We start from the raw sequence: 27,415 nt of genomic DNA on the forward strand, positions 1-27,415 counted from the left end.
TCCTTTCCTTTATAGTGGATTTAATTTAATGTTGTGTATTCCTCATCAAAGAGCCGGTGATTTGCATGAGGCTCCTGCAGAGTGGGCCAGGGTAGCCCACCAGGCTTCCAGCCTTTCTTCAGCTGGCCCAGACTGCTTCCTACCCACCTGATTCTCTGTGTGGCAGGAGGTGGGGGGCTTAGGGATCCTGTCACCCAACCCTTATCTATGCAGAATCCCAAAGGTCCCTGGGGCCTCCTTGGAATGTACTCATTTTTAGGCATTTCCTCATACCAAGCCCAAATCTGCCCCACCCCCATCCCAACAGTGTTTCACATCCTGGTCTCTACCCTGCTCTCTGGAACCCACGCAAAAAGCTTCATCTCCTGCTTCAACAGATAGGAAACTGTGAGACCCCACGCGGGCCTGGTGGGCTCCACCCCACCAAGAAGTCAGTGTATTCCTGACAACTGGTCCCTTGTCCCACCTCTGAAGGTACTACCCTGCTCAACTGGGCCACGCAGGTGCGCACCCACCACTCACACAAACTCACACTGCAGCCTGCCCCCCCCCGCACGCCAGTCTCCGTCTGTCTCTCTAATGCTGCCGCTTGCCCGGAGCCCGGCTTCCAGCCTGACATATGCACTCGTAGAACAAAAGCAGAGCTGTCAAGAAACTGGAAAGATATGCCTGTGCATTTCTGTTTCTTGCTCAGAAAGTTTCCCAAGCTACGGGGCTCCCCGGGCTGCTGGCCAGGGAGTCTGGACACAAGGCTTTACAGCCAGAGGCCCCTTGGAGCTGCACTTCCTGAGAGCCCTCCAGGCACCCCTGCAGGCTCTTTCCTCTGGAGGTGTGTGTGCTCCTCCCCTGAGACCCCCACCATCCAGGTGTGGGAACGAGACAAGGGTTTCCTCAGCACAGGCAAAAAGGGCACAGGAGCCTCATCTTCTGGGAAAAAGAGTTGTGGACATGTCCCATCCTAGAGGCCATTGACACCTGCCCCTAACCTGTCCCACAACCCCTTGGGACATGCCATCTACATCCAGGAAGGAAAGGTGATGTCATGCTTGACTCCTTTCACTCCTGCGGGTTTGGGGGGCAGACAGCAGAGGCAACCTGCTAGGTTTGGCGAGGGCATCCTCCTAAGTCGTCAAGGCCTGAGCAGAGGATGAAAAGGGCTGGACCGGGGCTGGTGCAGGCCCAGACGGGCCCCAGGAACAGGATATCTGGGAGTGCTCGGCGAGGGGCAAAGGTGAGAAATAAGGCTGCTTGTTCCAGACGCAGCAAAGTGGTGGAGGGGGTGGGAGTGGCACCAGGAAAGGTCTAGGAATTTGTAGGAGACAGGACAGCAGATAAAGCTCTGGGCTGCCTCCCCTTTGGGGCCACAACCAGTTGCACAATCCTTCTATTTGCATTCTGGCCCGGACAGCCTGCCAGAGTAGACCACATCAGACCTGCTCCAGGTCCGCTTGACCTGAAACTCTGCCCTGGGAGGTAATTGAGAAAGGTTCCCTGGTGAGGGCTGAGCGGCAGAAGGAGCCAGGGTGCGCCAGTCTCTTGGCCTTGCGTGAGGATGGAGGCCCTCAATGTGTCTCCCCCGTTCAACTTCTCCCTGCCACCCAACTTCGGCAAGCGCCCCACTGACCTGGCGCTGAGCATCATACTGGTGCTCATGTTGATCACCATGATGCTCTCGCTGGGCTGCACCATGGAGTTCAGCAAGATCAAGGCTCACTTCTGGAAGCCTAAGGGGGTGGCCATTGCCCTGGTGGCGCAGTATGGCATAATGCCCCTCACTGCCCTTGTTCTGGGAAAGATCTTCCAGCTGAACAACGCCGAGGCGCTGGCCATCCTGATCTGTGGCTGTTCCCCTGGAGGGAACCTGTCCAACCTCTTCAGTCTGGCTCTGAAGGGCGACATGAACCTCAGGTAGGACTGGGGATGAGGAGGGAGTAGCCTGGGGACAGGAACCACATTGGAGGTGTCACAATCAAGGGGGAAAGCTGGACTAAAGACAGGAGAGGGACTAAGTGAGGGTTAGGCAGATGCTAGGGCAGGAGGTGGCAGGCATTATTGTCAAGAGTCTGTGCTGGGCTGGGGGCAGGAGATGAGGTATGTCTTGGTGAAAACACCAAGCCTAAGAGACTAAGCTGGTCCAGGGACATCCTGGAGACCCTGTGACCCCCAGAGGCATCTCCAGTGGGATATAAGAATTATCTTAAAGGAGTGCTGAAGTAAACCAAAGGGGCCTCTGGAAACCTTTACCTGCCTAGGATGGTGAGTAAATTGTCTACTTTGAGGCCAGAGATCTGAAAGGGGGTGCAGGTTGGCTCTAGACATTTTCATGGAGATCAAGGTGGCTTGGCACCAAATGGGCGCCTCCAATTCTTGCATCGTAAGCAGGAATTTCCAAACCCCCTCCCAACTCTCCAGGCAGATGGAATGTCTCCTCTTAACTTCCCCCATCCTCCCATCAGATGTGGGAACATTTCCATGTGTAGATCCGAGAGTTTCCCAGTACCTGCCAGGTCATGCTGGGCCTGACCTCAGCCAAACCTGGGCGGGGTGTGGGCGCCAGCAGCATTCCCATCGCTGGCAGGAAACTCACCTGCAGGAGTGCCTGCCTCCATCTAAGCCTCAGTCAAGCCAGTGCCCTTCGGTTGGGTCCTCAGTGGAGACTCTTTTCTATGCCAAGTAAAGCAGGGGATTCAGACAGTCCACATAACCAAGGGAGGCACCCCCTGCTGGTGTCGCCAAGTGAGGCCAGGGCCGATTTTTAAATGAAAAACAAAGAGCGATGCTGGAGGTTTGCCAGGACCCGCCATCTGAGTGGCTCTGGGGTCCCCACCCATAGGGTTCACCCTCACTGAGGTAGTCAATGGGAGAACAGGCTTGACTTGTACAGGCTCCCACGGGAACATAGCCAATGTCCAACCACCTCACTGTGAGGAAGTTCTTCCCTCTGTCTACTCTCAATCCTTCTTGCTGCAGAGCAAACCCTTGGCCTCGGTGTAGCCCCGGGACAAGGCTCATCTCAGTCCCTGTGTCCTGAGAAACCCAGACTATACCTTAATTCTGGTTTAGAAGGGACGCAGGAGTTCAGTGTTGGGGAAGGGGTCCCCTAAGGGCTTTTGGATCTGTACTAACAGCAGAGGGTGGGTAGGACAGTCTAAAGGACAATGGGGGAGTTCTTAAGGATCAGTGACCAGATAATCTAGGTCCTTGGGCCAATGGGTACTAAGGAGGTCTGCATTTCTGAGGCCTCCACCCACGAGCCTCTAGTGACTCAGGCTTGTAACCCCTTACACTCTCCTGCTCAGCCTCTGTGCCTGGGGCCTAGGAGACTGTCACTTCTATCCAGACCCAGATGAGATGATGCTCTGCAGGAACAGCCACCTTCCCCCAGAGGACCGCTGCCCTCAGACGAACCTCCCACGCACCTTAAGCCTTGCAGACCCCACTGTGGAGTGAGAATCCTATCATCAACCACCACGTGTTACCAGACTGTGTATTCCAATTTGAGTTCTTCTAGGACAATTTGTTGCACGTATTCTAATTATGAAAATGATACTGACAATAAAGACCAGCCAGCACTGCCCTGAGCACTCCACCTGGCATCCTCATACAGCAGCCTGTGAGAGGGTGCTGTCTAAGGGCCCATTTAGAGGTGAGGAAACAGAGTCTGGGGCTCCAAAGCCTGTGTTTTTGTTCGAATGTGTTCAGGGTCAGGCACGTACAAAAAAACGAACAAAATGACCGGAGGCCCGCAGCCAGCCCCGAGGGCGTGGCCCTGCTACTCAGGGCAGACGCCACGGGTGTGTTCCTGTCTGGGGGAAGCCACCAGCAGCACAGTTTCCTGCTTTTCCAGAAAAGGTAGAGACTCCCCTTTTATCTGAAGTCTTCAAATTCTTAAATATTGGCAACTATTCAAAAATGTTTAAGATACCATGCAAGCTAAACTGGACATGTCAGAGGGCCAGATGTCACAGAAAGGCTACCAGTCCAGGACCTCTCTCAGCATAACGTTATCCTATTCCCATTTAGAGGAGGGTGTCTTATGACAGCGATTCCACCTGACCCACGAGAAGCTGGAGTCCAGGGACTTGCCAGAAGTCTCCCAGAGTTTGTGGGCCTGTGGTGTCAGGAGCCAGATGTGGGCTCTCTCCTCCAGGTGACACTGTCTCACAGCTAGGGCGGCCATACTTACAGGTGCCAGGCACATTCCGCGAGGCTGGGCCACCAGCTGGACCTTGCAAGGCAGCCAGACACGGCAGCTCCTTCCTCAAGGATGCCCCTTAGACAAGCTCCAAAAAATGCAGGTGACACAGGCAAGAGAAAATATCCCCGGAGTGGAAGCAAGCTTAGCTTGTCAGGGACAGAGTGACAGAGGGGACTGGACCCCTTTGAACACATTTGATGTCCAAGTTCATCTGCTCCCCCTGACCCAGCCCACAGCAGGGACCCCAGAGCCACCTGTTGGCTGTGGGAACAACAGACATGGACACAACCCAAGGATTCCCACAGCTCTACCCGCCGTGACATGGGAAACCTAACCCGGAGGAGACGGAAGCCATTCGGGTTCCCACAGAGACCCTGCCAGGGCCCCTTGCAGCTCCCTCAGCTTCTGCTTCTGTGGACCAGGGCTCAAAGCCCGTCCCGACACACAGCCCGCAGAGAGGTCCAGGAGCAGGGTGTGTGCGGTGCTCTGAGAACTGACAAGGGAAGGATGAATAAAAAAGCAAATGTGCTCTTCTCCTCCTGGCCCCCAGCTCCCCGAGAGGCAACCACGTCCACAGTGTTACTACTATGGAATGGGTTCCAATAATCTCGGAATGAGGGTCTGGACAAGCCACTGCCAATCCCAGTCCTTCAGGGTGAGCTGAGGGTCACATCAGTCACAGGTTCCAGCAAGTCAGGCTGTGGGTGTCCCTGACCAGGGCCCAGCACTGTCTACAGTGGTCCCTGAGTGTCTACAACCTGGCTCCCACACCCCCTGCAGGCACAAAGAACACCAAGTCCCAGAGCGGATTCCTGCCAAGCCAAAGTAAGCGTGACTCCTCTGCTAAAGGACATCTAAACAAGCCCACCTGTGGGCGCAGCCTTTCTCCTCAGAAGAGATCAACAGCTAGCATTGTGTGCCCTTCCCCAATCTCAACCGCCCCCCATCCCGACCCCCGGGGGCACCTCCCGGAATTTAGCACCTTTATAGTATCATTTATACCATTTCTGCTGATGTACCAATTCATAAACAAGATACACTGTGAATAGTATTGGTACATTTTTAAATTTCATACACACTATATCATACTGCCCATGTCACTTGACAATTTGCTTTTTTTTTTTTGAGATGTTGGCATATAAACAAAATTGCACCTTTGTGCATTTGGACTGCTGCATAGTTTGTTTGTGTTTATCTATTCTCCTGTTGTCAGACATTCACATGGCTGACACGTCTGGCTGGCTGCCTGCCCTGACCAGCCTTGTGCATGTGCCCCGCACTCACATGGGAGGGAGAGGCTGTATCTCAGAAGCAGGGCAGCTGGGTTGTGCGGTTCACACACCCTCTACAATAGTCTCTGAGCAGTCGTCCCGCTTTTTCCATGTTTTCATCCACTTTGGGGAGCGTCAGACTTTCCATTCGTGCCACCTGGTGATATTAACCTGGGTCACGGCGGCTGTGAATTTAATTTCATGGGAGGTCTAGCGCCTTTTTAAATGTATACTGGCCATTTGGGTGTCCTCAACTAGAAATAATGTTCTTTGTCTATTTTACCAGTCTGTTGTATTTTTTCTTAATTTGTGGTTTGCATTGTTTTTTTCTATGTTGCAACAGTCTACTCACAGTTTGGGGCTTGTCTTTACATTTTTATAATAATGTCTTATTGACACAGAGTACTTATTTTGATTTAACCAAATTTACCAATATTTTTCCTTGACAGTTTGTGTTTTTGGGGTTCCTTTGAAAAGTTCTTTACTACCTTCAAGGTCATGAAGATATCCCCCTACATTTTCTTTGAAAAGTTTTAAAGTTATGCTTTTCACACGGAGATCTTCAGTTGATCTAGAACGTATTATGTATGCCAAGATTTAATTTTACCTTTTCTATATGATAGAAAAAATACCCAGGACCACCGAGTGCATTTTTCTGTAGTAGTTTGTAATGCCTTGCCCCCACAGACCAGAGTCACAGACATGCATGCATTTGTGTCTGAAATCCCTCTTCTCTTCCACTGGTCTCTGTGGCTCTCCGTGCACGATACCACATTTTCTTTTTTTTTTTAATTTTTTTAAGATTTTTAAATTTATTTATCTTAGAGAGGAAGGGAAGGAGAGAGAGAGAAATATCAATGTATGGTTGCCTCTCGTGTGTCCCCTGCCGGGAACCGAGAACTGGCCTGCAACCCAGGCATGTGCCCTGACTGGGAATCAAACCGCGATCGTGTGGTTCGCAGGCCCGCGCTCAATCCACTGAGCCACACTAGCCAGGGCCACACTTTCTTTTTTTTTAAAAAAAAATATAGTTTATTGATTATACCATTACAGTTGTTCTATTCCCCCCTTCATTCCCCTCCACCCGCACACTCCCTCCCCCACCATTCTCCCCCCTTAGTTTATAACCACGTGTCTCAAGTTCTTTAGATTCTATATTTCCCCCACTATTCTCGCCCTCCCCCCTATCTATTTTCTACCTACCATCTATGCTATTTTCTGTGCCTTCTCCCCCCTTCTCCTCCTCCCACCCCCCTGTTTCTAACCCTCCATGTGTTCTTCATTTCTATGGTTCCACTCCTGATCTAGCTGTCCTCTTGGTTTGCTTTTGTTTTAGGTGTGGTTGTTAATAACTGTGTGTTTGCTGTCCTTTCACTGTTCATATTTTTCATCTTCTTTTTCTTATATAAGTCCCTTTAGCATTTCATATAATAAGGGCTTGGTGATGATGAACTCCTTGAACTTGACCTTATCTGAGAAGCACTTTATCTGTCCTTCCATTCTAAATGAAAGTTTTGCTGGATAAAGCAATCTTGGCTGTAGGTCTTTGGATTTCATGACTTGGAATACTTCTTTCCAGCCCCTTCTTGCCTGTAAGGTCTCTTTTGAGAAATCCGCTGACAGTCTGATGGGTACTCCTTTGTAGGTGACTGTCCCCTTATCCCTTGCTGCTTCTAGGATTCTCTCCTTCATTTTAGTCTTGGCTAATGTAATTATGATGTGCCTTGGTGTGTTCCTTCTTGGGTCCAACTTCTTTGGCACTCTCTGAGCTTCCTGGATTTCCTGGAAGTCTATTTCCTTTGCCAGACTGGGGAAGTTCTCCTTTATTATTTGTTCAAATACATTTTCCACTCGTGGCTGTTTCTTTCCCCCTTCTGGTACCCCTATAATCCGGATGTTGGAACGTTTAAAGATGTCCTGGAGGTTCCTAAGCCTCTCCTCATTTTTTTGAATTCTTGTTTCTTTACTATTTTCTGGTTGGATGTTTCGTTCTTCCTTCTGGTCCACTCCCTTGATTTGAGTCCCATTTTCCTTTCCATCGCTATTGGTTTCCTGGACATCTCCCTTCATTTCAATTAGTTTAGCCTTCATATGTTCCTCTAATTTGTGACTAAGTTCCTCTAATTTGTGACTGTACTCTACCAATTCTGTGAGCATCCTGATAAATAGTGTTTTAAATTGGGCTTCTGAGAGGCTGGCAATCTGTTGGTCGCTTAGAGTTATTGGCTCTGGGACTTTGAGTTCTTGCACCATCTTTTGGGCTGTTCGTGCCTGTTAAGTAGCAGGAACGGAGCCCTAGGTTTTCACCAGAGCAGGGCAACTCAGTCGCTGGGTTGTGACGTTGTATGTGGGGGCGGGGTCAAAGAGGGACAATGGCTTCCCTCTGGCGCCCGCCTCCGCGACCCCCACCAGCACCGCAGCCACCACCGTCACCAGGGCCACGCGCCCCGCTCCACTGCACGCGAGTGTGCCACCGCTGTCAGCCCTCCACCACTGGGTTCGCCCCCTGGGGCCTGTGTGGTCCGTCTCACTGTGCGCGAATGTACGACCTTGGTCAGTCTGCCCCGCACCCCGACTAGGTCCGGGCTGCCTGCGCTCCTAGGTCTGTCCTGCCCGACCCTGCTCCGCTGCTGGCTCTGCCTCTCTTACCGTCCCCGTTGAACGGTTCGTAGCTGTCGGACTTCCGTATAATTCGGTTTTCTGGTCTCTGGGTGTGTCTTAGTTCTCCAAAACTTTTGTTGTATCCAAACTTGGTTGTGGGAGAAGGCACAGTGTTTCCACCTATGCCTCCATCTTGGCGGAAGTCTGATTAGTCTCCACACTTTCTTAATTACAGCTTCATAATCGGTTTTGATATCTGAAAGGTGAGTCCCCCTAACTTGTTCTTGAAAATTACAGTAGTTACCCTTGACCTCTTACTATTGCAGTTGAATTTTGGGGTTAGCTCTCAAGTCTACAAAAAATGTTTCTGGCATTTTGGTTAAATTTGCATTAAATTTATAGATAAATTTAGAGGCCATCTTTGTAATATTTAGTCTTCCCATCCATGAAAACTTATAGCTTTTCTTTTACTTAGGCTTTATTTTATACCTTTTTATGAAGTTTTCTCATTCATCCTGTAAAAATTTTGCTTACCTCTTTTGGATTCATTTCTAAATATTTTATAGTTTTGTGAATATTGTAAATGGTACATTTTAGAAATCATATAATAATTATTTTTTCTATTATAGCAAGACTCAGTAAATTTTTTATGTTGTTAATGTATTCAGAACCACATGGATTCTCTTATTTACTAGTTATCACTGAAATTCACTTGGACTTTTTGTGTGGACAGTCTTATCATTGGCATAGAATGAAAATTTAATTTCTTCCTTTCTCATTTCTATATCTTTTCTATTTCTCATTTTGCTGTGCTAACAATGACCTATATGTAATATCATTTACAACACAGTTGATAATAAATGGCATCCTTGCTTTATTCATCTAATTTTTCGCCACTGAGTTTACTGTCTCCTATAGATTTTTGATTCAGGAATTTTCATTCTGTAGCTAGTGTGCTAATTTTTAGCATGCATGTACATTGAACTTTGTTAAAAGGCACTTTTCTGCCTGTAAAATGCTTATAACATTTTTAACTCAATAATAGTGATACTATTATTATATATTATATATTACTGATAACAGTATCAGTAGATTACCTAGTGTTAAACCATTCTTATGTTGCTGGAATTAACCCATTTTGTTCATTGTATTATTTTGTAAAAATATTGCTAGATTCATTTGCTAATGTTTTATTTATTATTTTTGCCTCTATGTTCATAAGTGAGAATGGCTACTAATTTCCCCTTCTCATAATGTTCTTTTCCAGCTTTGGTTCTAAAATTATGTTATTTATATACAAAAGGGGGTATGTTCTCCCTTTTCGTATTCCCTGTATAATATTGGGACTATCTACACCTTGAACATTTCTACTGTGAAACCATGTGGGGTTGAGATGATAGGTTTCAGAAAACTTACTAAATATCCTTCTGGTTCTAAGTTGATTCAGATTTTTGGCTATATTTGAATTTGTTTTTGTAATTATATTTCCCAAGAAATTTTTCATTCAATCTAAATTGAAAAAATAAAAGTATAAAATTGTATATAAAATTATGTTCCCTTTTTCATTCCTAATATCTTCAATTGTGCCTTCTCTCCTTTTCTTTGATAAGTCTCACCAGCAGTGTCTATTCATTGGTCTTTGCAAAACAAACTGCTTTTGGTTTAATTGGTCCTCTCAATTTATATAATTTTTAAAGTTTATTCTTTGATCTCTAATATTCTCTTTTTTGGACTTTCATTGGGTTTACTTTGTTTCTGAAATGAAATGCATGCTTAGCTCATTGATTTTTGTTTGTCTTTCTGATTTTCCTATATAAACATTTAAGTCTGTCAATTTTTCTCTAAGAATTAATTTAGATGCTCCCCAGCTTTTTAAAATTAACTTATTTTTTGAGATATAATTCACATACCATCATAAAATTTACCCTTGTAGCCCTGGTTGGTGTAGCTCAGTGGATTGAGCGCGGGCCTGCGAACCACACGATCGCGGTTCAATTCCCAGTCAGGGCACATGCCTGGGTTGCAGGCCGGTTCCCAGCAAGGGACTCACCAGAAGCAACCATACATTGATGTTTCTCTCCTTCTCTCCTTCCCTTCCTCTCTAAAGATAAGTAAATAAAATCTTTTAAAAAAAAATTTACCCTTGTAAAGTGTATAATTCAGTAGTTTTTAGTATCTTCTTAAGGTCGGACAACTATCTCTGCTACCTAATTCCAGAACATTTTAGTTACCCCAGAAAGAAACCCTATGCCCAGTAGCACTCACTCTCCATTCTTGCCTTACCCCAACCCCTGGCAACCACTAATTGGATTTTTGCGTCTACACATGGCAAAGAAATGGAATCACACCATACAGGGTCTTCAATGTTTCTGCCTGGTTCACTTACCATAATGTTTTCAAAGTTCACCCAAGTGACAGCTTGTAGTAGTACTTCCCACTGCTTTTACGGCCAAGTACTATTCGGTTGTATGGGCATACCATATCCTTATCCTTTTATCAGCTGATGGATTTTTTAAAAGGTTTTATTTATTTATCTTTAGAGGGGAAGGGAAGGAGAGAGGGAGAGAAATATCAATGTATGGTTGCCTCTCATGTGTCCCCTGCTGGGAACTGGCGTGCAACCCAGGCATGTGCCCTGACTGGGAACCGAACTGCGCTCCTTTGGTTCCCAGGCCCGAGCTCAATCCACTGAGCTACACCAGCCAGGGCTGATGAATTTTTTATTGTCTTCCACTTTTGGCTATTATGAACAATCCTGCTACACACATTAGTATCCATGTTTTTGTGTGGAAATATGTTTATTTCTCTTGGATATATATATATGCCTGGGAAATGAAATTGCTCAGTCATACGACAACACTTTTTGAGGAGCTGACAACTATTTTCCACGGTGGAAAATAGTTTCCCATCAACAACATATGAAAATTAAAATCTCTCCACACCCTTGCCAAGACCTAGCCAGCAATTTTACTGCAGCCACACCAGTTGGTGTGCAATGGTATCTCACTATGGTTTTGACTTTTATTTCTCTTTTATGCTTATTGGCCAATTGCATATCTTCTTTGGAGAAATGTCCATTCAAGTCCATTCCCATTTTTAAATTCAATTACTTAGGGCTTATGAGTTAAGTTGTAAGAGTTCTTTATATATTCTGGATACTAAACCCTCATACGCTTTGCAAATAATTTCCCCCATGTGGGAGACTTTTTTGATAGTGTTCTTTGGAGCACACAGGTTTTTAATTTTGATGAAGTCAAATTTATGTTTGATGAAGTCAAATTTATTTGGTCATTCATGCATTAGGTGTCATACCTAAGAAACTATTGCCTAATCCAAGATCATCTCCCCACATGTTTTTATTTTTATTTTAAAGATTTTATTTGTTTATCTTTAAAGAGAGGGGAAGGGGAGGAGACAGAGGGGAGAGAAACATCCATGGGTGGTTGCCTCTAGAATACCCCCTACTGGGAACCTGGCCTGCAACCCATGCATGTGCCCTGACTGGGAATTGAACCAGCGACCCTTTGGTTTGCAGGCTGGCACTTAATCCACTGAGCCACAACAGCTGGCGCTCCCCATGTGTTTTTAAATATGTATTATAGTATATTCTATTCCAAATATTTTCTTTTCATTATTTCATATTTGACCCAGGAGATAATAAGATGTTTCATTTTTCCAAATTGTTTTTTATTATTGATCTCTCTGTTTCAACTCTCTTTTCAGAAGCCTAAAATCTCAAATCTGGTCCCTTAGGCATTAAAACCTAAGCCTCCAGATTACCAGAACTAACACTCTGCTTCCTACCCCTCCACATAGTGTAGCTTCAACACGAGTTTACCCAGTAACTACAGTGGGTCCTCAAATAACAAATAACGTTTCTTCCAACAGTGTTGTGTTACAACATTGGCAAGGTGCTGTAGGAACTTAACTCTTGTTTACGTTAATTAGCCCATGGTTAAACTGCCTTTTCATATATTTCAGTAAGTAAAGTATGTGCAACTTTAAGGCGAAGACTTATTTACTTTGCTTTCCTTGTTTCTGATCCCTTGAAACCTCCCTTACTTTCTTACAAGCTCCAGCATGTACTTAAGTGTTTCAGGTATTCATAAGGGAGGGTTTCCCCATTATTCAGCACGCAATATTCTTTGAAGGTGTCTTCTCACCTCTGACAGCTTCTTATTCCTGTGAACCTCTCCCTGTTGCTGTTCTTCATGGCTATACTCTGGACTGTTTGTACTAGGCTGTACTTGACATTCATTTAAGCCACAGTTCACCTTGATGGAAACAATAGAGGAGTGTAGATAGAGTATAGGGCTGCGGAGAGGAGGGATACACACTGCAGTGATTATCCTCAGGTCCTGCTAGAACGGAAGCCGGAGCCATATAGGGAAAGGTCTGTGTCCACAAATCCAAGAATGTTCCCTAGCAGCTTCGTTCTCCCAGCTGGTCTTTCTGGAAGGCATGTTGCCAATACAGGGTCCTGGGATGAACATATATTAGATTCTGAATGGAAATGGTAATAGGACAATTAGGATATAAATTAGAGCTGGGATGGTATGTTATTCAGGCTCTGAGACTCATGCTCAGTTTATTTAAAGAATGTAAGGATAAACCAGAAAGAACATGAAAACTACCAGTGTTGGGGACTAGAACCATAACTGAGATACAAAGCAGCTCTGATGACCAGGTTGTCTGGTCATTTATGCAGCACATTCTACTGTTGCTGTTTTTATAGTCCCTCTGATCATGGTCTCTGTTTACTTTTCCTTTGCATGTTTTTGGGGACTGCCGGGCCACCCCACCTCCACCCCACCCCCAACTCTTAAAGACCACATGCTCTGCCATCGTCTCTCACACTCAAAATCTCCAAGAGAGAAAATACAGTTAATTCTTGATACAGTTCATTCTTCTCTCAGTTGGACATGACAACTATGTTCCGCCACCCCTGAGGCTCTAAGACAGACACAACCGGGGGCCAGGTGCTGCTCTGCGGTCCAGTGGGATAAGGCAGTCAGAATGATGAAGTCACACAGTTGGCTTTCTTCTAAATGGGCTGTGCCTGTAGCAAGAACTCAGAGCAAAAGGAGTTTTGCTCAGAGCAAAAGCACCCTAGGTGCTTCAGTCCCTAGGTGGACAGACCTGGGGGCAAATCCTGCCTCCAGCCATTGGACAGACCTGCCTCCAGCAGTTGGACAGACCTGGGGGCAAATCCTGCCTCCAGCCATTACTACCTGCTTGATCCCGGACAAGTCAGACTCTTCTCGTCCTTAGCTTCCTTATTAGCAAAAGGGAGACTGTATGCTTACCTCCTAAGGCTACCAGGAAAAGAAAATGAAGCAATATATGTAAAGTGCTTAGCCTAGTGTCTGGCACATAGCCGGCAGTCATTCATTGGCTGTCTGTCTGTTTCTATGTCTCCCACGCAGCATTGTGATGACCACCTGTTCCACCTTCCTTGCCCTGGGCATGATGCCCCTCCTCCTGTACATTTACTCCAGGGGACTCTATGATGGGAGCCTGAGGAACAAGATACCCTATGGAGGCATTGTGACATCACTGATACTGATTCTCACCCCTTGCACCATAGGGATCTTCCTCAGCAGCAAAAGGCCACAATATGTACGCTACGTCATCAGGGTAAGAATCTGCGGGCTTGGGTGGGGAGCAAGATCGCCACCGTTGTCTCAGCATACTGCTTGACACAAGTCATTTGGGCTTTTTTCTGTGTTGGTTTTTTCCTTGTTTACAAAAAAGGAAAAGGGAAGGGAAGGGGAGAGGAGGGGAGGGGAGGGGAGAGGAGGGGAGGAGAGGAGAGGAAAAAGAAAAGAGAACAAAGGTCTACTATTGGGATGCCCACTTAAAAGTACCTGAGAATACTTTCAAAAAGTTAAGAGGGAAAAATAAAACACCCTACACAACTATAAGGTATTATCATTAGTTTAATAATTAAATTAAATTAAATTTTTATTACACACCTACTAGATTTTTTATCCTCTGAGGATTCACAGACAGTTTGCAGAAAGTGAAATAACACAGGAGAAACGAGACCCAACACAGCAATCAATCAAGCATTGGCAGAATGCAAGGAAGTTAGTGAGGGCCAGGTAGCCCAGAAAGGTCTTCTAGAGTGGACACTCTTGAGCCAAAACATGAACAAATATAGGATTTGGGTAAGCCTAGGGACAAGCCTGAATGGGGGGAGCTAACACAAACCTGGCTGCCTCACCAAGAAGCCAGAGGGGTGGAGCCCAGGTGAAGAGGCAGGGTGTACATTCCCAGCATTTCAGGAGTAGGATGGGAAGGGGGTGCATGAGTAGGACCCCACGGGGTTGGGGGAGCGCTGTGGTCACAGACAGAGCATCAGGCCACCACCTTGCCCTTGGAAGAATCACAAACTCTTGGAATGCAACCATGGTCCCTCTGCCAACTTTTGTGACCTTATAGCTCGGTCCCTGTCAGTGTCCACTCTGGCTCACTGCTCATCACTTGTCCCTGGGAACGCTCTGCCTCCTGACATACTGAGGGTGTGTTCCATGCTGCCCCTGGATCTCTGCCCCAGGGCCTGGCTGCAGAGCATGCTATCTGGAAGCCAAGGCTCAGCAGCAGCTTAGGCCTTGAGACAAAAAAAAAAAAAGCTGCAGCTCAGGTTTTCAAGGTTACCTACCGGATTTTCACACTATCATTGTCAGAGTAGTTTTTGCCCTTGTCCTGGCACAGTCCTAATACTGGGGCCACAGCTCCCCTTCCCACCTGTTTGAAAGCCATGGACACCACTCCTCCCGCTCCTGCCCATGCTGATCGCCTTATTCCGCTCTGGATGGCATCCTCTATTCTCTCCACCCTCGCTTCTCAGAGACCTCCTTTTGTTGACCATGTGCCTTAGCCCCCCGTGGTCTCCCCCACCTTGCTCTCATTTCTAGAACATCTCTGTATTCGTTGTTCACAACCAGCCTTGATATGGAGTCACACTTCTCTTATCTTTTTTGAAAAATATTTTATTTATTTATTTTTAGAGGGGGAGAGAAGGAGAGCAATATCAATGTGTGGTTGCCTCTCATGAGTCCCCCGCTGGGAACTGGCCCGCAACCCAGGCACGTGTCCTGACTGGGAATCAAACCGCGATCGTGCTCAATCCACTGAGCTACACCAGCCAGGGCCCTCTCTTATCTTTTTTTAATCCTCGCCTGAGGACATGCTCATTGATTTTAGAGAGAGGGGGAGGGAGGGGAGAGAGTAGGAGAGAAACATCAGTCGGTTGCCTCTCATATGTGTTTGGATGGGGGACGAACCTGAAACCTAGGTAAGTGCCTTGACCAGGAAGTGAACCTGCAACCTTTCAGTTTACAGGACAATGCTCGAAACAACTGAGCCACAGCAGTGGGGGCTTTGCCTTTTTTAAAATCCCTTCTTAACCACACTTTGGGAAACACCTCTCCCCCAACCCCACCCTCTCTCATGGCTTCTTCTCCCAGCACACCACTACCAGGGCTGCTCTCCCCAGTAACCAAGCCCTCCACAACTAGTGTCAGTAATGTGAGTCCCTCTCTTCTCTCCTCCTTGGTCTCCCATCCACTTGGCATCCTGACGACCACTTGCTCCACTCTCTTCACCAAATCCAACAGACTATGCAGCTCCTTCTCAAGAGCCTTTGCCCTCAGCCTCAGGGACTGGGTGCTCCAGCTTTTCCCACCACCTCTCTGGTGCTTTTTTTCAGATTCCCTTTATGAGTCTCCCTGGTACCAGTTCTCTGTATTCAGCTCAAGCTCTCTGCTTCTCTTGCCAGGCTTCCCTTAGCCCAGGGTCTTCCCACCACAAGGTCCAGCCCATCTCAGCAAACATCTACGAGCTGAGATGACTTGCAAAACAGCCTCTTCAGCCCTCACCTCTCTCCTGACTCTGGAATCCACTTATTGGCTTTCCAGTCTTTCTACATGAATATGCTTCAGGCATCTAAAACTTGGCATGTCTTAAATTAAAATTAGCTCCTCCCCAAGCCTGCTCTTACCCTTTTCCCCCTTGAGTATCTCGATGACTGGAGTTGAGCGTGCCCAGCTGCCTGAGCCAGAAACTGGAAAGTTATTCTTAATGTCCCCCCTCCCTCCCCACTCACACTAACCAGTGATTGTCAGTTCTATCTGCTTTTGCTTGAATCTATCCCCTCCTCCCTGTCCTGTGTCCACGGTCTTCGTTCAGGCCACTAGTCCCTCACAACTGAAATACTCTTCTAACCTGGCTCCCTGACCCAGTTTTAACCTGAGGGTGGAAAGTACAAACTCTCCCCCAAGATAAAGTTTAAACTCATTAGTGTGGGTCCTCAAGCCTTTCTTGATTTGGTCTCAGTGGACCTCCCCAGTCTAGTCTGTTTTCTTCGCACATGCCCTTTCCCCTCCCTGGAACACTCCCCTCTCCAAGTTCCACCTCATCCACAACCTTTCACTGGGCTCACACGTGCTCACCCTTCACATTCAGCACAAATGGCGCCTCTCCAGGCAGTTTTCCTTAACTCGAAAGCCTGGCCAGGATGCTGGTCCCGTTTACTCCCGCAACACCCAACACTGACACGGCAGCACTTATCACACTGTATTATAAACCCCTGTTTGTTTTTATTCCCCATTCATCTCGAGTTCCTCATGAAGAAAGCTCCTAAAGCTGTATGTTAACACCCAATCCCAGTACCTATCACAGGGCCCCTAGTGCAGGAGAATAAATAAAGAAATAAAAGAGCAAGTTCTATCTCTCCCACATATTAGCAGTGGGGAAAAAAATCCAGAAATGTGTTTGTGCCCACCATTTCATTTATTCAAGATAGTGTGTGGAGTATAGCAATAAAGGAAAAAAAATCACAGAACAGGCCTGGCCAGTGCAGCTCAGCTTGCTGGAGCATCATCTCATATCCGAAACGGTGGGCCTTCGATTCCCCATCGGGGTCACATCCAGGTTGCGGGTTCAATCCCCAGTCTGGGCGTGTATGGGAGGCAACCAACACATGCTTCTCTCTCAACCAATCAGTGTTTCTCTCTTTCCTCTTTCCCTTTCTCTCCACAAAAGCAATTTTTTTAAAAAGTCCTCCAGCAAGAATTAAAGAAAAAAATCACAGAATATAAAAATGCCATGTAACCTGATGATTTAATGCAACTCTACCCTTTCCCATTTTACTTTTTACATGTTTATTGATTTTAGAAAGAGACAGAGAAACATCAGTGTGAGAGAGAAACATCAATCAGTTGCCTCCCATACACACCCTGGCTGGGGTTTGAATCCACAACCTAAGTACATGTACCGTTGGTGTACAGGTCTGCATTCTAACCAAGCAAGCCACACTGGTCAGGGCTACCCTCCCCCATTTTATAGACGAGAAAACCAAATAACTAGAACCCCACGTGCAACTGATTAAGAACATATACTTCCTTTTTACCTCAGAATAACTTTAATTAAAAGTATTCCAAGGATGAAAAAAGAATCTCAGATCTTCAAGCTACAAGGTTCAAGATAAAGTTCATTCTCCTGCCTTATTCCCATTTAACAGGTAGAATCACTGAGGCCCAAGAAAGTTACTTGGCAGAGTCAAGGTCATCAACCAGTCTCCTGCTCCTGTTGTGCTGCATATCCACTGCTCAACTCCACAGTAAAAATGGAGTTAAACTCACCCCAGAGAACATTAGAAGGGCTACAATACACCTGGGCTAAAAAAACAGGGATAGTGTACATCTAGACCCAATTTACCAAGGCTGTGCCTCCAGGGTCAAACAACCAGAGGTCAGCAGCTCCATCTATCAAATAACCCCCAGTAGAAATCACCCCCAAGGATGCAGAGACAAGAGTGTGGTCACAAGGCCAAGGCTGAGGTCCTTGCTTTCATGGCTCTTGGAGGTCTAGGTTCATGCTTCATCTCCCCACTCCAAAAATAAACTGAGTTTCGAGCTGAAAAATGGGCTAATGATCATCCCAGCCTGTTTGCATACTTAACCCTCCTAGAAATTTTCATCTCAAAATAATCCAACTCCTAAAAACTGTCTCTAGCAAAAGCTATCTTCTCAAACTCTGTTCAACCAGTTGCATTTCCTAGCAGGAGGTCCTATTCAGATACGCCATGATATGATCTCAGGAATGCCTGTTTGGAACGGCAGTTCATGCAACACTTTACCTTCCCCCGCAAGGGTTTATTCAAGGCTCTGTGGTTGGTGGACCCAAGCACAAAACGGACGGGAGCCACTTTTACCAAAAACCAACCACCATGCCTTAGTAAGGGTCCAGCCATTACACTGACTCAACCACTCTACCCACGCTTCCTCCACCTGCTGCTGCTGGTGTGCTGACCTGGCTCTCCTTCGCCGCATGGCTTCTGCCGACTTACGGCCCCTACTGCTCCCAGGCTTCTGTGTCTTTCAACACGTGCATCTCCTCCTGCTTCCCTGTAAGTCTGAAAACTCCTGGAATGAGAGGATGTGACTACTTGGGTCACTCACCAACTTGTGTAGGCCACCTTTGTGGGAATAATTTGGGCCAGGTCACGTCCTGGGTCAAGCTGGAGGAATTGGCTCCCCATGAATGGGCACTCGCCGTAGTTTCAATCACCTGACAAGGTAGTGAAGTCCAGTGGCACCAAAGAAAAACACAGTGACTGATGGAGAAGCCTCTACCTGTGGCCTCTCGTCTCAGCAGGAGGGCATGGACATGAGATTTCCACACAGGGCAGGCCTGACTGCACAGGAAACTTTGGAATGTTGGTTTCCTCTCCTTTGCCTACGAGTAACGGGAGCTACAGTTTAGTGGGTGGTCCTTACATGGCAGGTTCTGTGCCACCCACCTCAGAGAGGCTAAGTGACTCAGCCAAGGTTACACATCTGGAGGCCAGCTAAGCCAGTTTTCACACCCGGGTCACAGCGAAGTCTGCGTTCAAGTTCACTCAGCAGCCCATAAGAGCGGGAGAAAGGGCGCCAGGGCAAGCGAGTGAATGCCCCCAGAGAAAAAGGGCTTCTGGGTTCCTGGGCAATTCCTGTAGCCCAATGCCCCCTCCATTTTTCCATTTTGGGGGGCGGGGGCCAAAAACTCTTTGGTCTTTCGGTGGAAGACCATGAAAAAGCCAAAAGGAGAAATCAACTCAAAATGCAGGAACAAACTGAGCAAACTGAGCACCGCATCAGTGTCGGGTCTTTCAGTAAAACTTGAGGCCTGTGGTTATTGAAGAGACCTGTGAAACTCCTTCCTGACATGGGATGGGAATTAGTGGGTGCAGGTGAGGTTTTACATGGCTACCGTCGGGTGGAACATCGATTAAAAACACAGAGATGCAAAACTGTGCAGCTAAAATTTGAGCAAAATAAGTGTTAAAATGTTACCAGGACAAATTTGTGGATGTAATTAGTGCCACTGAATTGTGCACTAAAAAATCATTTAAGTGGCAACTTTTGTGTTATATTTTACCACAATTTTAAAAAATGGCACAAGGGGGTATCAAATGCTACATCTGTGAATGAACTGAAAACTGAACCAACACCTATAATCATTACACGCTAACATGATAAGCTCAAAAAAAAGTTTGATATATCTTTACTTAAAAGATGAATGAGACAAAGAGCCTTCAATTTGTGCATATACTTTATCAGTTTGGAGTGTGACATTCTCCAAAATGCAGATTATAAATCTACCTTGAAAATTAAAATGGTAAGATGCAACTAAAATTTTTAAAACAAAGGGTGGCTTTCATATTAAATATTAACATGAATTTACATGAATTTAATTGTAATATTCTTAAAAGCAATAAATGTTGCTTCCACAGAACTCACCTGGGACAGGGTGGACACCTGTATTGTTTTGGATGATGCCATCATGACCCAAGATGTCCCTGAAGCTCTTTTTGGGGACTTCCTTCCTAAACAATTTGCAGGTCACTAGAGAAAGTAGGCTCGACTCTTTACAGTCATACATCATTTGGGATCTACAACCACATTACCTGACTTGATGATGCAACTTGTTTGTTTACTAGCTTCACTTCAAATGACTCTTGGCAACTTCTAGAAGTCAAATTCATCCAAAAATGGATAGGTCCCTTCCTGTAATGGAAATCCTACTTGAGACAAGGATGACAGGTTCTAATAACGACACTGAGTAAGTTCCAAAATATCTGGAGCCATGCCAGTATTGCTGGATTGTGTATACCAGCTCTAGAGCTGATGCCTTTGCAAGAGAACTTTGCATTTACAAGGACCACTTTGCAAGGGGGCTGAACAGTCTCATTCCTTCACGGTCAGAGCACGTATTTGAAAATCCACTCTCCAGAGAGGTCAAGCTGACACTGTACTTGGCTTAGTCATTAGTAACAAGTGCTAATCAGGTCTCTGTCCTTCCTATCTACTGACAAGAATTCCAAAAGATGGAAAACAAAGGCCTTTTGTAGTCACTTCTACTTCAAATGCCAATTTCAAATAAAATGGTTCCCACGCCCCTCAGTGCCTCCGTATCCCCACTGCCCTGCTAATAACTGCCCCTGCTCCTTGTCCTCCTTCCCAGGGAGGAATGATCATGACGCTTTCGCTCGGCGTGGCCACCACCGTGCTCTCCGTCATCAATGTGGGCAGAAGCATCATGTTTGTCATGACACCCCACTTGTGGGCCACCTCCTCCCTGATGCCCCTCATTGGCTTCCTGATGGGCTACCTTCTCTCCGTTCTCTTCCGCCTCAGCGGACCGTAAGTATTCCCTTAGGTCTGTTTCACAGGCCTCACCTTTGTCCTGGTCTCTCAGGAAGAGGAGGAGGAGATCTGAGGTCTGGGGGAAGGCATTTTCCTAGCAATTATGTCCAAATGCATCGACTGAACAAGGGACTTGGAGCTATAGAGATATTGGGAAGGAAGAGAATGGTTTACAAATACTAATCCGGAGAAGGACGGCATTTCTCTGATCACCTAGGAAGCAACAGCATGGCACTCACGGCAAGTCCCACTCATGGCAGAGCGCTCCCTCCAGAGCCTAGGTTCCAGCTCCTGCCCAAACTCCTGGTAGCTAATGGCACCAGGGTATCTCCATGGCATCATGACAAGGGTTGATCATATTCTCCCTCTCCAATTTTCCTCCTCCTTTGCCTGGACAAGGACACCATCCAGTGACGGCTCTGCTGAGGGGCACTCAGAGCTGCAGTGGCTGGGACCTCAGCTGTTGTCTAATACAACTGGGAACAGCTGCTACTTTCACAGAACAGGTGGCTTGGCAAGCCCGGTATGGGAACATCAGGTTCCATCCACAGAGACCAGAACATTCCAGGAACCCGTGCTCTTTTCAAGCACAGGCAAACGCTTATGCAGGAGCCTACACATTAGTAGCACCCCAGCACCTTCCCCCCCAACAAAAACAAAAAAGGGTTTTAAAAATATAGCTTAAAAATAATTATCCATAAAGAGAATGAATTGAAGGTTGCAAGATAGGAGGGGGTTGGGGGCTGGGTGAAAAAAGTGACGAGTTTAAGAAGTATAAATTGGTAGTCACAGAATGGTCTCAGGGGTGTAAAGCAGAACATAGGGAATACAGTCAATAGTATTGCAATAGTTACGGTGCCAGAGGATCACTGTGTAAATCACATAATTGTCTAACTACTATGCTGTACACCTGAGACTAATGTAAAATAAAACTGAATGTCAACTGTAAGTGATAACTAAAATTTAAAAAAGCATTTATTTTTTAAGTAAAAAAAGCATCATGTTTAAAACATGCTAACAAGCTACCACAGGATGTAACACATGGCAATAAAGCAGAGTTGAAAGGCTGCCGTGACCACTTGATGTGGATTTTCAGAGACGCAGTGATTCGTACAGACCACAGCGCCCCAACCTTCACAGCAGCCTTCCCCACAGCGTGCCCGGAGAGCGCTCAGGGTACTAGCGAGCAACGACTATTTTAATACACTGATTGCAATTCAGTGCACTTAGTGTATTTCCATTACTTGTGAAAATCCCATTCCTTAATCCATAAAATGGACTACAAAACCAAGAGAATGGATTCCAAAGATGAGTAGTAAATCTTTCAATCAAGTTTTTTTATTTTCCCAGTCATTACATGTTTTGGAGTTCAAGGAATCCAAGCCAGAATCCTGGGGACAGAACAAGGCCCCCAGACATTTCAATCTTCCACTGAATGTTGAAATTCTCATTGTACTGTCTGTATGCCCAATGTAACAGGCCACTGAGGAAAACTGACTCAACACCTTCCTTTCATCCTTCACCAGCTGGACATTGCTCCAAATTTTAATTTGGTGACCCCACAAAAGTGCACAAACTGTAGATTTCCAAGATAATAAAAAATGATCTTATAAAAACTCGCAACACGAACCAACTAGGCACCATCTTCCACAAGGCTGGATCAGTGATTTTGAGACGCGTCAATGTGGCTTTTCTTGAAACCCCACGCACCCGTACCCTGGCACACTATCACCTGCCTGTCTTGAGGTGTTTGGTGGGTCTTAAAGTATCTGGGAAGGAAGAGGTAAGAAAGTGAGTTTGCAACTCATGCCTCTTTTGTGAGGGGATATGGGGTCGTTGTTTTTTTTTTAACCTACAGATGCAGCCGCACTGTCAGCATGGAGACTGGGTTTCAAAATGTCCAACTCTGCTCTACCATCCTTTATGTGGCCTTCCCTCCTGAAGTCATCGGACCACTTTTCTTCTTCCCTCTCCTCTACATGGTTTGCCAGTCTGGAGAAGGGCTTCTCATCATTGCCCTCTTCTGGTGCTATGAGAAAATCAAGCATCCCAAGGGTGAGTACTGACTTATTCCCCTTGGACATCTGTTCTCCTATTGGAGGCAATCCAGCTTCTGGCAAGGACCTTTCGGATGGGGCTATCATTCTTATCAAGTCGAAGGAAACAGAAAGCATAAGGAAGCACAAAGGGATCTCGAAGAGCCGAGGCTTCGTCATTCACTGTGTTCTGTTTCAGATGGAGTTGGCCTCATGGGACTGAGGATGGTGGGCTGCTTTAACTGAGGAGACCGTAAAGAACGCTCAGGAGGAGAATGCAGGACAGAACTTTCCCAGCCATTAGATAGTGGTGAGGCATTAGTTGGGTGAGAGGGCCCCTTCCGCGAGAGTTCAGGAGGTCTGTACTCTAGGACCAGGTTCTCGTGTCCGGGAACCAGGTGAGAGCCCCAGCATCACAGGCACCCCCGCCTGAGGGAGAACATTAAAGCGATGCAGCCCCATAGCCCTGCATCCAAAAGCAGAATTCCAATTCTTGTCACACAGTAACTTAAATTGACTGAACAGTAGCTATCACAATAATCTAGTTTGATCTGACTTTTACCTTAATCTGATTCCTACTAGTTAATAACTTCCTAGCCAAATAGCACCTATTTTCTGAGAGGCTCAGATCATTTCATTCTCTTCAAAATATACTCAAAACTCAAGAAAGCTCAGTCTTTCCCTCAAAGTGGACTTTAACCTTTTTTCCCCCCAAACCAGGAAACAAACTTACTTGGAAACATTATTTTATATTCTAAACATCAGTATATTGTTAATCACTCAAATCCTTAAAATCCTATTCCCACAAAATAAACTGAGGGTTGCTTGGAGACCTTTTTCCTAGACGCCCAGGTGGCTAGGAAAAATCAGGGTATAAATCACTCCCTTTTTCCAGGGACTGATTTATACCCTGGGAGAAAGATGCAACTTCCCCTGGTGAGATTATCTTGTAGTGGGCAAATGCCAATTCACAATCATCTAAAGTTCAACCTTGGTCATCAAGCAGCCAAAAAGAAACCAATAAACAGCTCACCACATCTCAGAACAACTTTGTGGGTCTTAGTTCAATATGTTAGTTAGTGGAGTTGTAGAAAACCTAGTCTGATACTTATTTTTAAGAGCAACTCAAGAAATCCATGGCCCATGGCAGTCTCCACCCACTTCAACAAAAAATTAAAAAGCAAGAGTGGATAATATTTCTACTTTGTGGACTAAGGGCCCAAGCAACCACTCAGGGTGAAGAATCTGTAAAGGGTTTGCGATTTTGACTCCTATACCCTTCTGGAGACGGGAGACCAGGGAAGGCAAACCCCGACTCCTGTCTTCACGGCTGCTGGCCACAGCCACACAGCCAGGAAAAGCAGACAAACCGACCAACCAAATAGGGTAGCAGGGGGCATGGAAACACTGTGGAAGACTCGCCTAAGGGCCCTTCCTCCCTGACCCCTCCTTGCTCCCCAAATGCAGTCAACCACCTCACTAAATGCAACTCCCTACCGCACTGCATGGACAGGAAGCTGGAGCTGGGGTCGTCAAGAGTCAACATCCTGTTCACTAGGCCTTCGTGACCTCTAGTACCAGTAGGGAGATTGAGGGAAAGCACATCTTCCCTCCGAGTTACATCGCGAGAAGAGAGGTGGTAGAGAGATGGGAACAAAGAGCCCACCTTAGGGGTAAGTTGGTATTTTATCTTCCAATTCGAATAAGCTTTGTATTAACAATTCTCATTCTTCTTCCCCACCCATAATCCTTTTCAACTTCACAGATAAAACAAAAATGATCTACACAGCTGCTACGACTGAAGAAACCACTCCAGCCGCTCTGGGAAATGGTAACCCAAAAGAGGAGTGCTCCTCTTCTACACCTTGCCCCGGTGGCCTGGATTCCGGTCAGGTGACGTGGAAAGCCAGTGTGGTAAACTGAGAGGAGAAAGCGGCCTGGTGAGCACACCAGCAGTGTCTGAGTCTCTCCAACATTTCCAGCACGAAGTCCCAGGATCATCAAGAGCCTTGCCTGGAGGACAGAGGGTCGGGGGTATCTAACCTAAAAGGCTCACCTACCCCCAGCTCAGAATTTGGTACTTGTTAAAAACCAAACTTGTTCAATGACACCCCTATGAAAGGAACCAAAACTGCCTTTTGCCCCTTCATCTCTAGAACAGTGCCCAATTTCTAAACTAGTTAAAAATGCTTTCCTAAAAATCAAATATCCAAATCCTATTCCAAGTTTTATGACTTAAAAAAAAAATGCTCAGAGACTTGTAGACTTCAGAAGTCTTTTCTAATAATCTTAAAAGTTCAGATACCATTGCTTCCTTTTAACATCACTACTGGGATTAAAATTCCCGAGAATACAAGCATGACACCAAGTATACAAAAGCAAATGTGATAATATATATGCAAGAGCAATTAGTCGAGACAAACTCAAAAACTCAGCCATAATGAATTGAAAGCATATAATCCCAGAAGTAGAAGGGGAAACACTTTATAACAAGAGCCAGGCAACAAGAAATACAAAAGTCAACAGAATTGTTTCACTAATCTAATAGTCTCACATCAGTTCATTAGTTATCAATGGTTTCCACATTATGCTCCCTCAAAATTCAGAGTTTAAGCTACTGTCAGAGTGGTTTCTCAATTCAAAGAAAATACTCAAATTAGAACTCTTAAAATTCAAATTTCCTCTAATGAAATTTAAACGTTTGCACACTGCTCATGTGTAAACAAGCACTAGGCCAAAGATGAAAGAATATTAGCACTGGCAAACTGCTGACCATGACTAACTACTGTGATTCTGTATCATTTAATGATTAGATACAACTGAAACTATGACGATTTCAGGATGCCAGTCTGGCAAATGTCCAAGACTATATTCCCAGTACCCATGCAAACTGAAGAATCACTAATCTGGGCCACTAAAAGGTCTACCACTTATTTTACATATTATACACTGACCTAGCTACTTAAATATTCTCCGATATCTAACAGACATCGTTTGGTAGGAAACTAGGCTAACTACAACAAAGGAGAACAAATTTAGCTTTTAGAGGAGGGGAAGGCTAGACTTATATATTACCGTTGGTAAAAAAGGTGGAAATATTAATACTGTGGCTGAGTCCACATGGAGAGACACTGTTGGACTTACTGTGCTCACATTTTAAGGTGTTCGTGCTGCCGAAGCAAGCACCACATTGTAAGGTTGAATGTTGAATCACTATATTGTATCCCTGAACCTGAGGTTATATTGTATACTAACTACACTTTAAAATACATTACAGATAAAGATGTTACCCCAAATACTAGATAAATAGAATATGTAAATACACAGAACACAAAAGTTGCACTATGCCATCAAAGACAGGTCTTAAAAAACTGCTTAGGCTCACACCCACACTCCTCGTGATTTCTCAGGTCCAGGATCTGAGAATTTAGGCCAACTTGCTGGTTCAAACCACCTCCATCTTCTCTACCATTTGTTTAGAGGCTCTGATTTTATTGCCTCACTGTGTTAAATTATTTCTAGTATCAGGTTGGCCAAGTTCATTTGGTTTTTAAGATAGCTCTAGTAGATCTCAACTTTGAAACAATTTTGTTGTATCGTGACAGCTCTATCAGTGTCCGTTTTTATTAAAAACCTTAACAACTGAATTTTTGTGTAGCCATTGTTAACACTGGAAATGAAAGAAAATACCAACAACTTCAGCATACCATATTTCAAGGAAGGTAACAACACAACTGGAACCCAAAAGATTTGTGCAGTGAATGGAGAAGGTGCCGTGTGAAACGTGATCAAACACGTCAGAAGTGGTTTGCAAAGTTTCACGCTGGACATTTTCCTACTGGACAATGCTCAAGTCACGTAGACATGTTGAAGCTGATACAATCATATTGAGATGTTAATTGAGAACAATCAACATTATACAAGGGAGATAACCAACATACTTCGAGTATCCAAATCAATAAAGTTTTTGGAGAAAATGAAAAATGTCGTTTTACTGAAAATAAAGGTAGTTTTAGCCAACCCAACAGTAAGCCACCTGCAACTGCTTGGCTGACTCACACAGCCTTCAGAAACAGAAAAGAACGAGCTTTTGCCATTTCAAATACAGCCAGTGCCCTCCATCCAAGTTCAAGCATACCACGTACACTTCCCCCAGAATCGCCTTCACACTTTATGGCCCAGGTTCTTGTCTTCAATAGAGGCAAGTGGCCATCATGCCAGTACACCAAAAAGCTTTTGAATACAAACAACTTCCCCTAGTGAATCTCTCTGGGGAAAACAAAAGCAATGTTTCTAGTGCTTTCCTCAAAACCCCTGTAGGGCTAGGACAGTTAGCACTCATTTGATTTTGGAATTCTGCAATTTAGACTTTCTGGGTTCCAGTATCAGTCCATTTACTTGCTTTTCTCTTTGGTCTTGAATTTCCTCCAATGAAATGGTGGTATACAGTAAGTAGTTTTCCTTAGATTCAGTGAATGTTGCTACTCAGTTCCCAAATATGTATCTAGCCTAGCACTCAGATGACTAAAAAGATCTAGTCTCTGAGATTCCTGATAAGAAATAGCTCATTACCTGCAGACAGCAAGCTCTAACACTTTTAATAAAGATAGAGAACCT

At 45.5% G+C, this 27,415-nt stretch overlaps 1 protein-coding gene across 1 annotated transcript; it reads left to right on the top strand.

Annotated features, from left to right (window-relative positions):
* The first annotated feature begins 1,207 nt into the window (after positions 1–1,207).
* Positions 1,208–26,422, top strand: SLC10A1 (solute carrier family 10 member 1). Its single transcript, XM_037031717.1, has 5 exons — positions 1,208–1,908; positions 13,497–13,707; positions 20,581–20,759; positions 22,621–22,817; positions 24,564–26,422. Exons 1-5 carry the CDS (start codon positions 1,553–1,555, stop codon positions 24,719–24,721), a joined length of 1,101 nt encoding a protein of 366 aa, XP_036887612.1. The 5' UTR covers positions 1,208–1,552; the 3' UTR covers positions 24,722–26,422.
* Positions 26,423–27,415: the final 993 nt, after the last annotated feature.

This window comes from Sturnira hondurensis, unplaced genomic scaffold, assembly GCF_014824575.4.
Source record: "Sturnira hondurensis isolate 20B ecotype Veracruz unplaced genomic scaffold, ASM1482457v3 Scaffold0021143, whole genome shotgun sequence".
In the NCBI taxonomy this organism is placed as follows: Eukaryota; Metazoa; Chordata; class Mammalia; order Chiroptera; family Phyllostomidae; genus Sturnira; species Sturnira hondurensis.

What these genes read in the sequence shown, in the direction of transcription:
- SLC10A1 (XM_037031717.1), top strand. Translation starts at nt 1,553, where the DNA reads ATGGAGGCCCTCAATGTGTCTCCCCCGTTCAACTTCTCCCTGCCACCC. An exon ending in AAGGGCGACATGAACCTCAG is followed by an intron (nt 1,909 to 13,496) that starts GTAGGACTGGGG and finishes TCTCCCACGCAG; the next exon opens with CATTGTGATGACCACCTGTT. An exon ending in ATGTACGCTACGTCATCAGG is followed by an intron (nt 13,708 to 20,580) that starts GTAAGAATCTGC and finishes CCTCCTTCCCAG; the next exon opens with GGAGGAATGATCATGACGCT.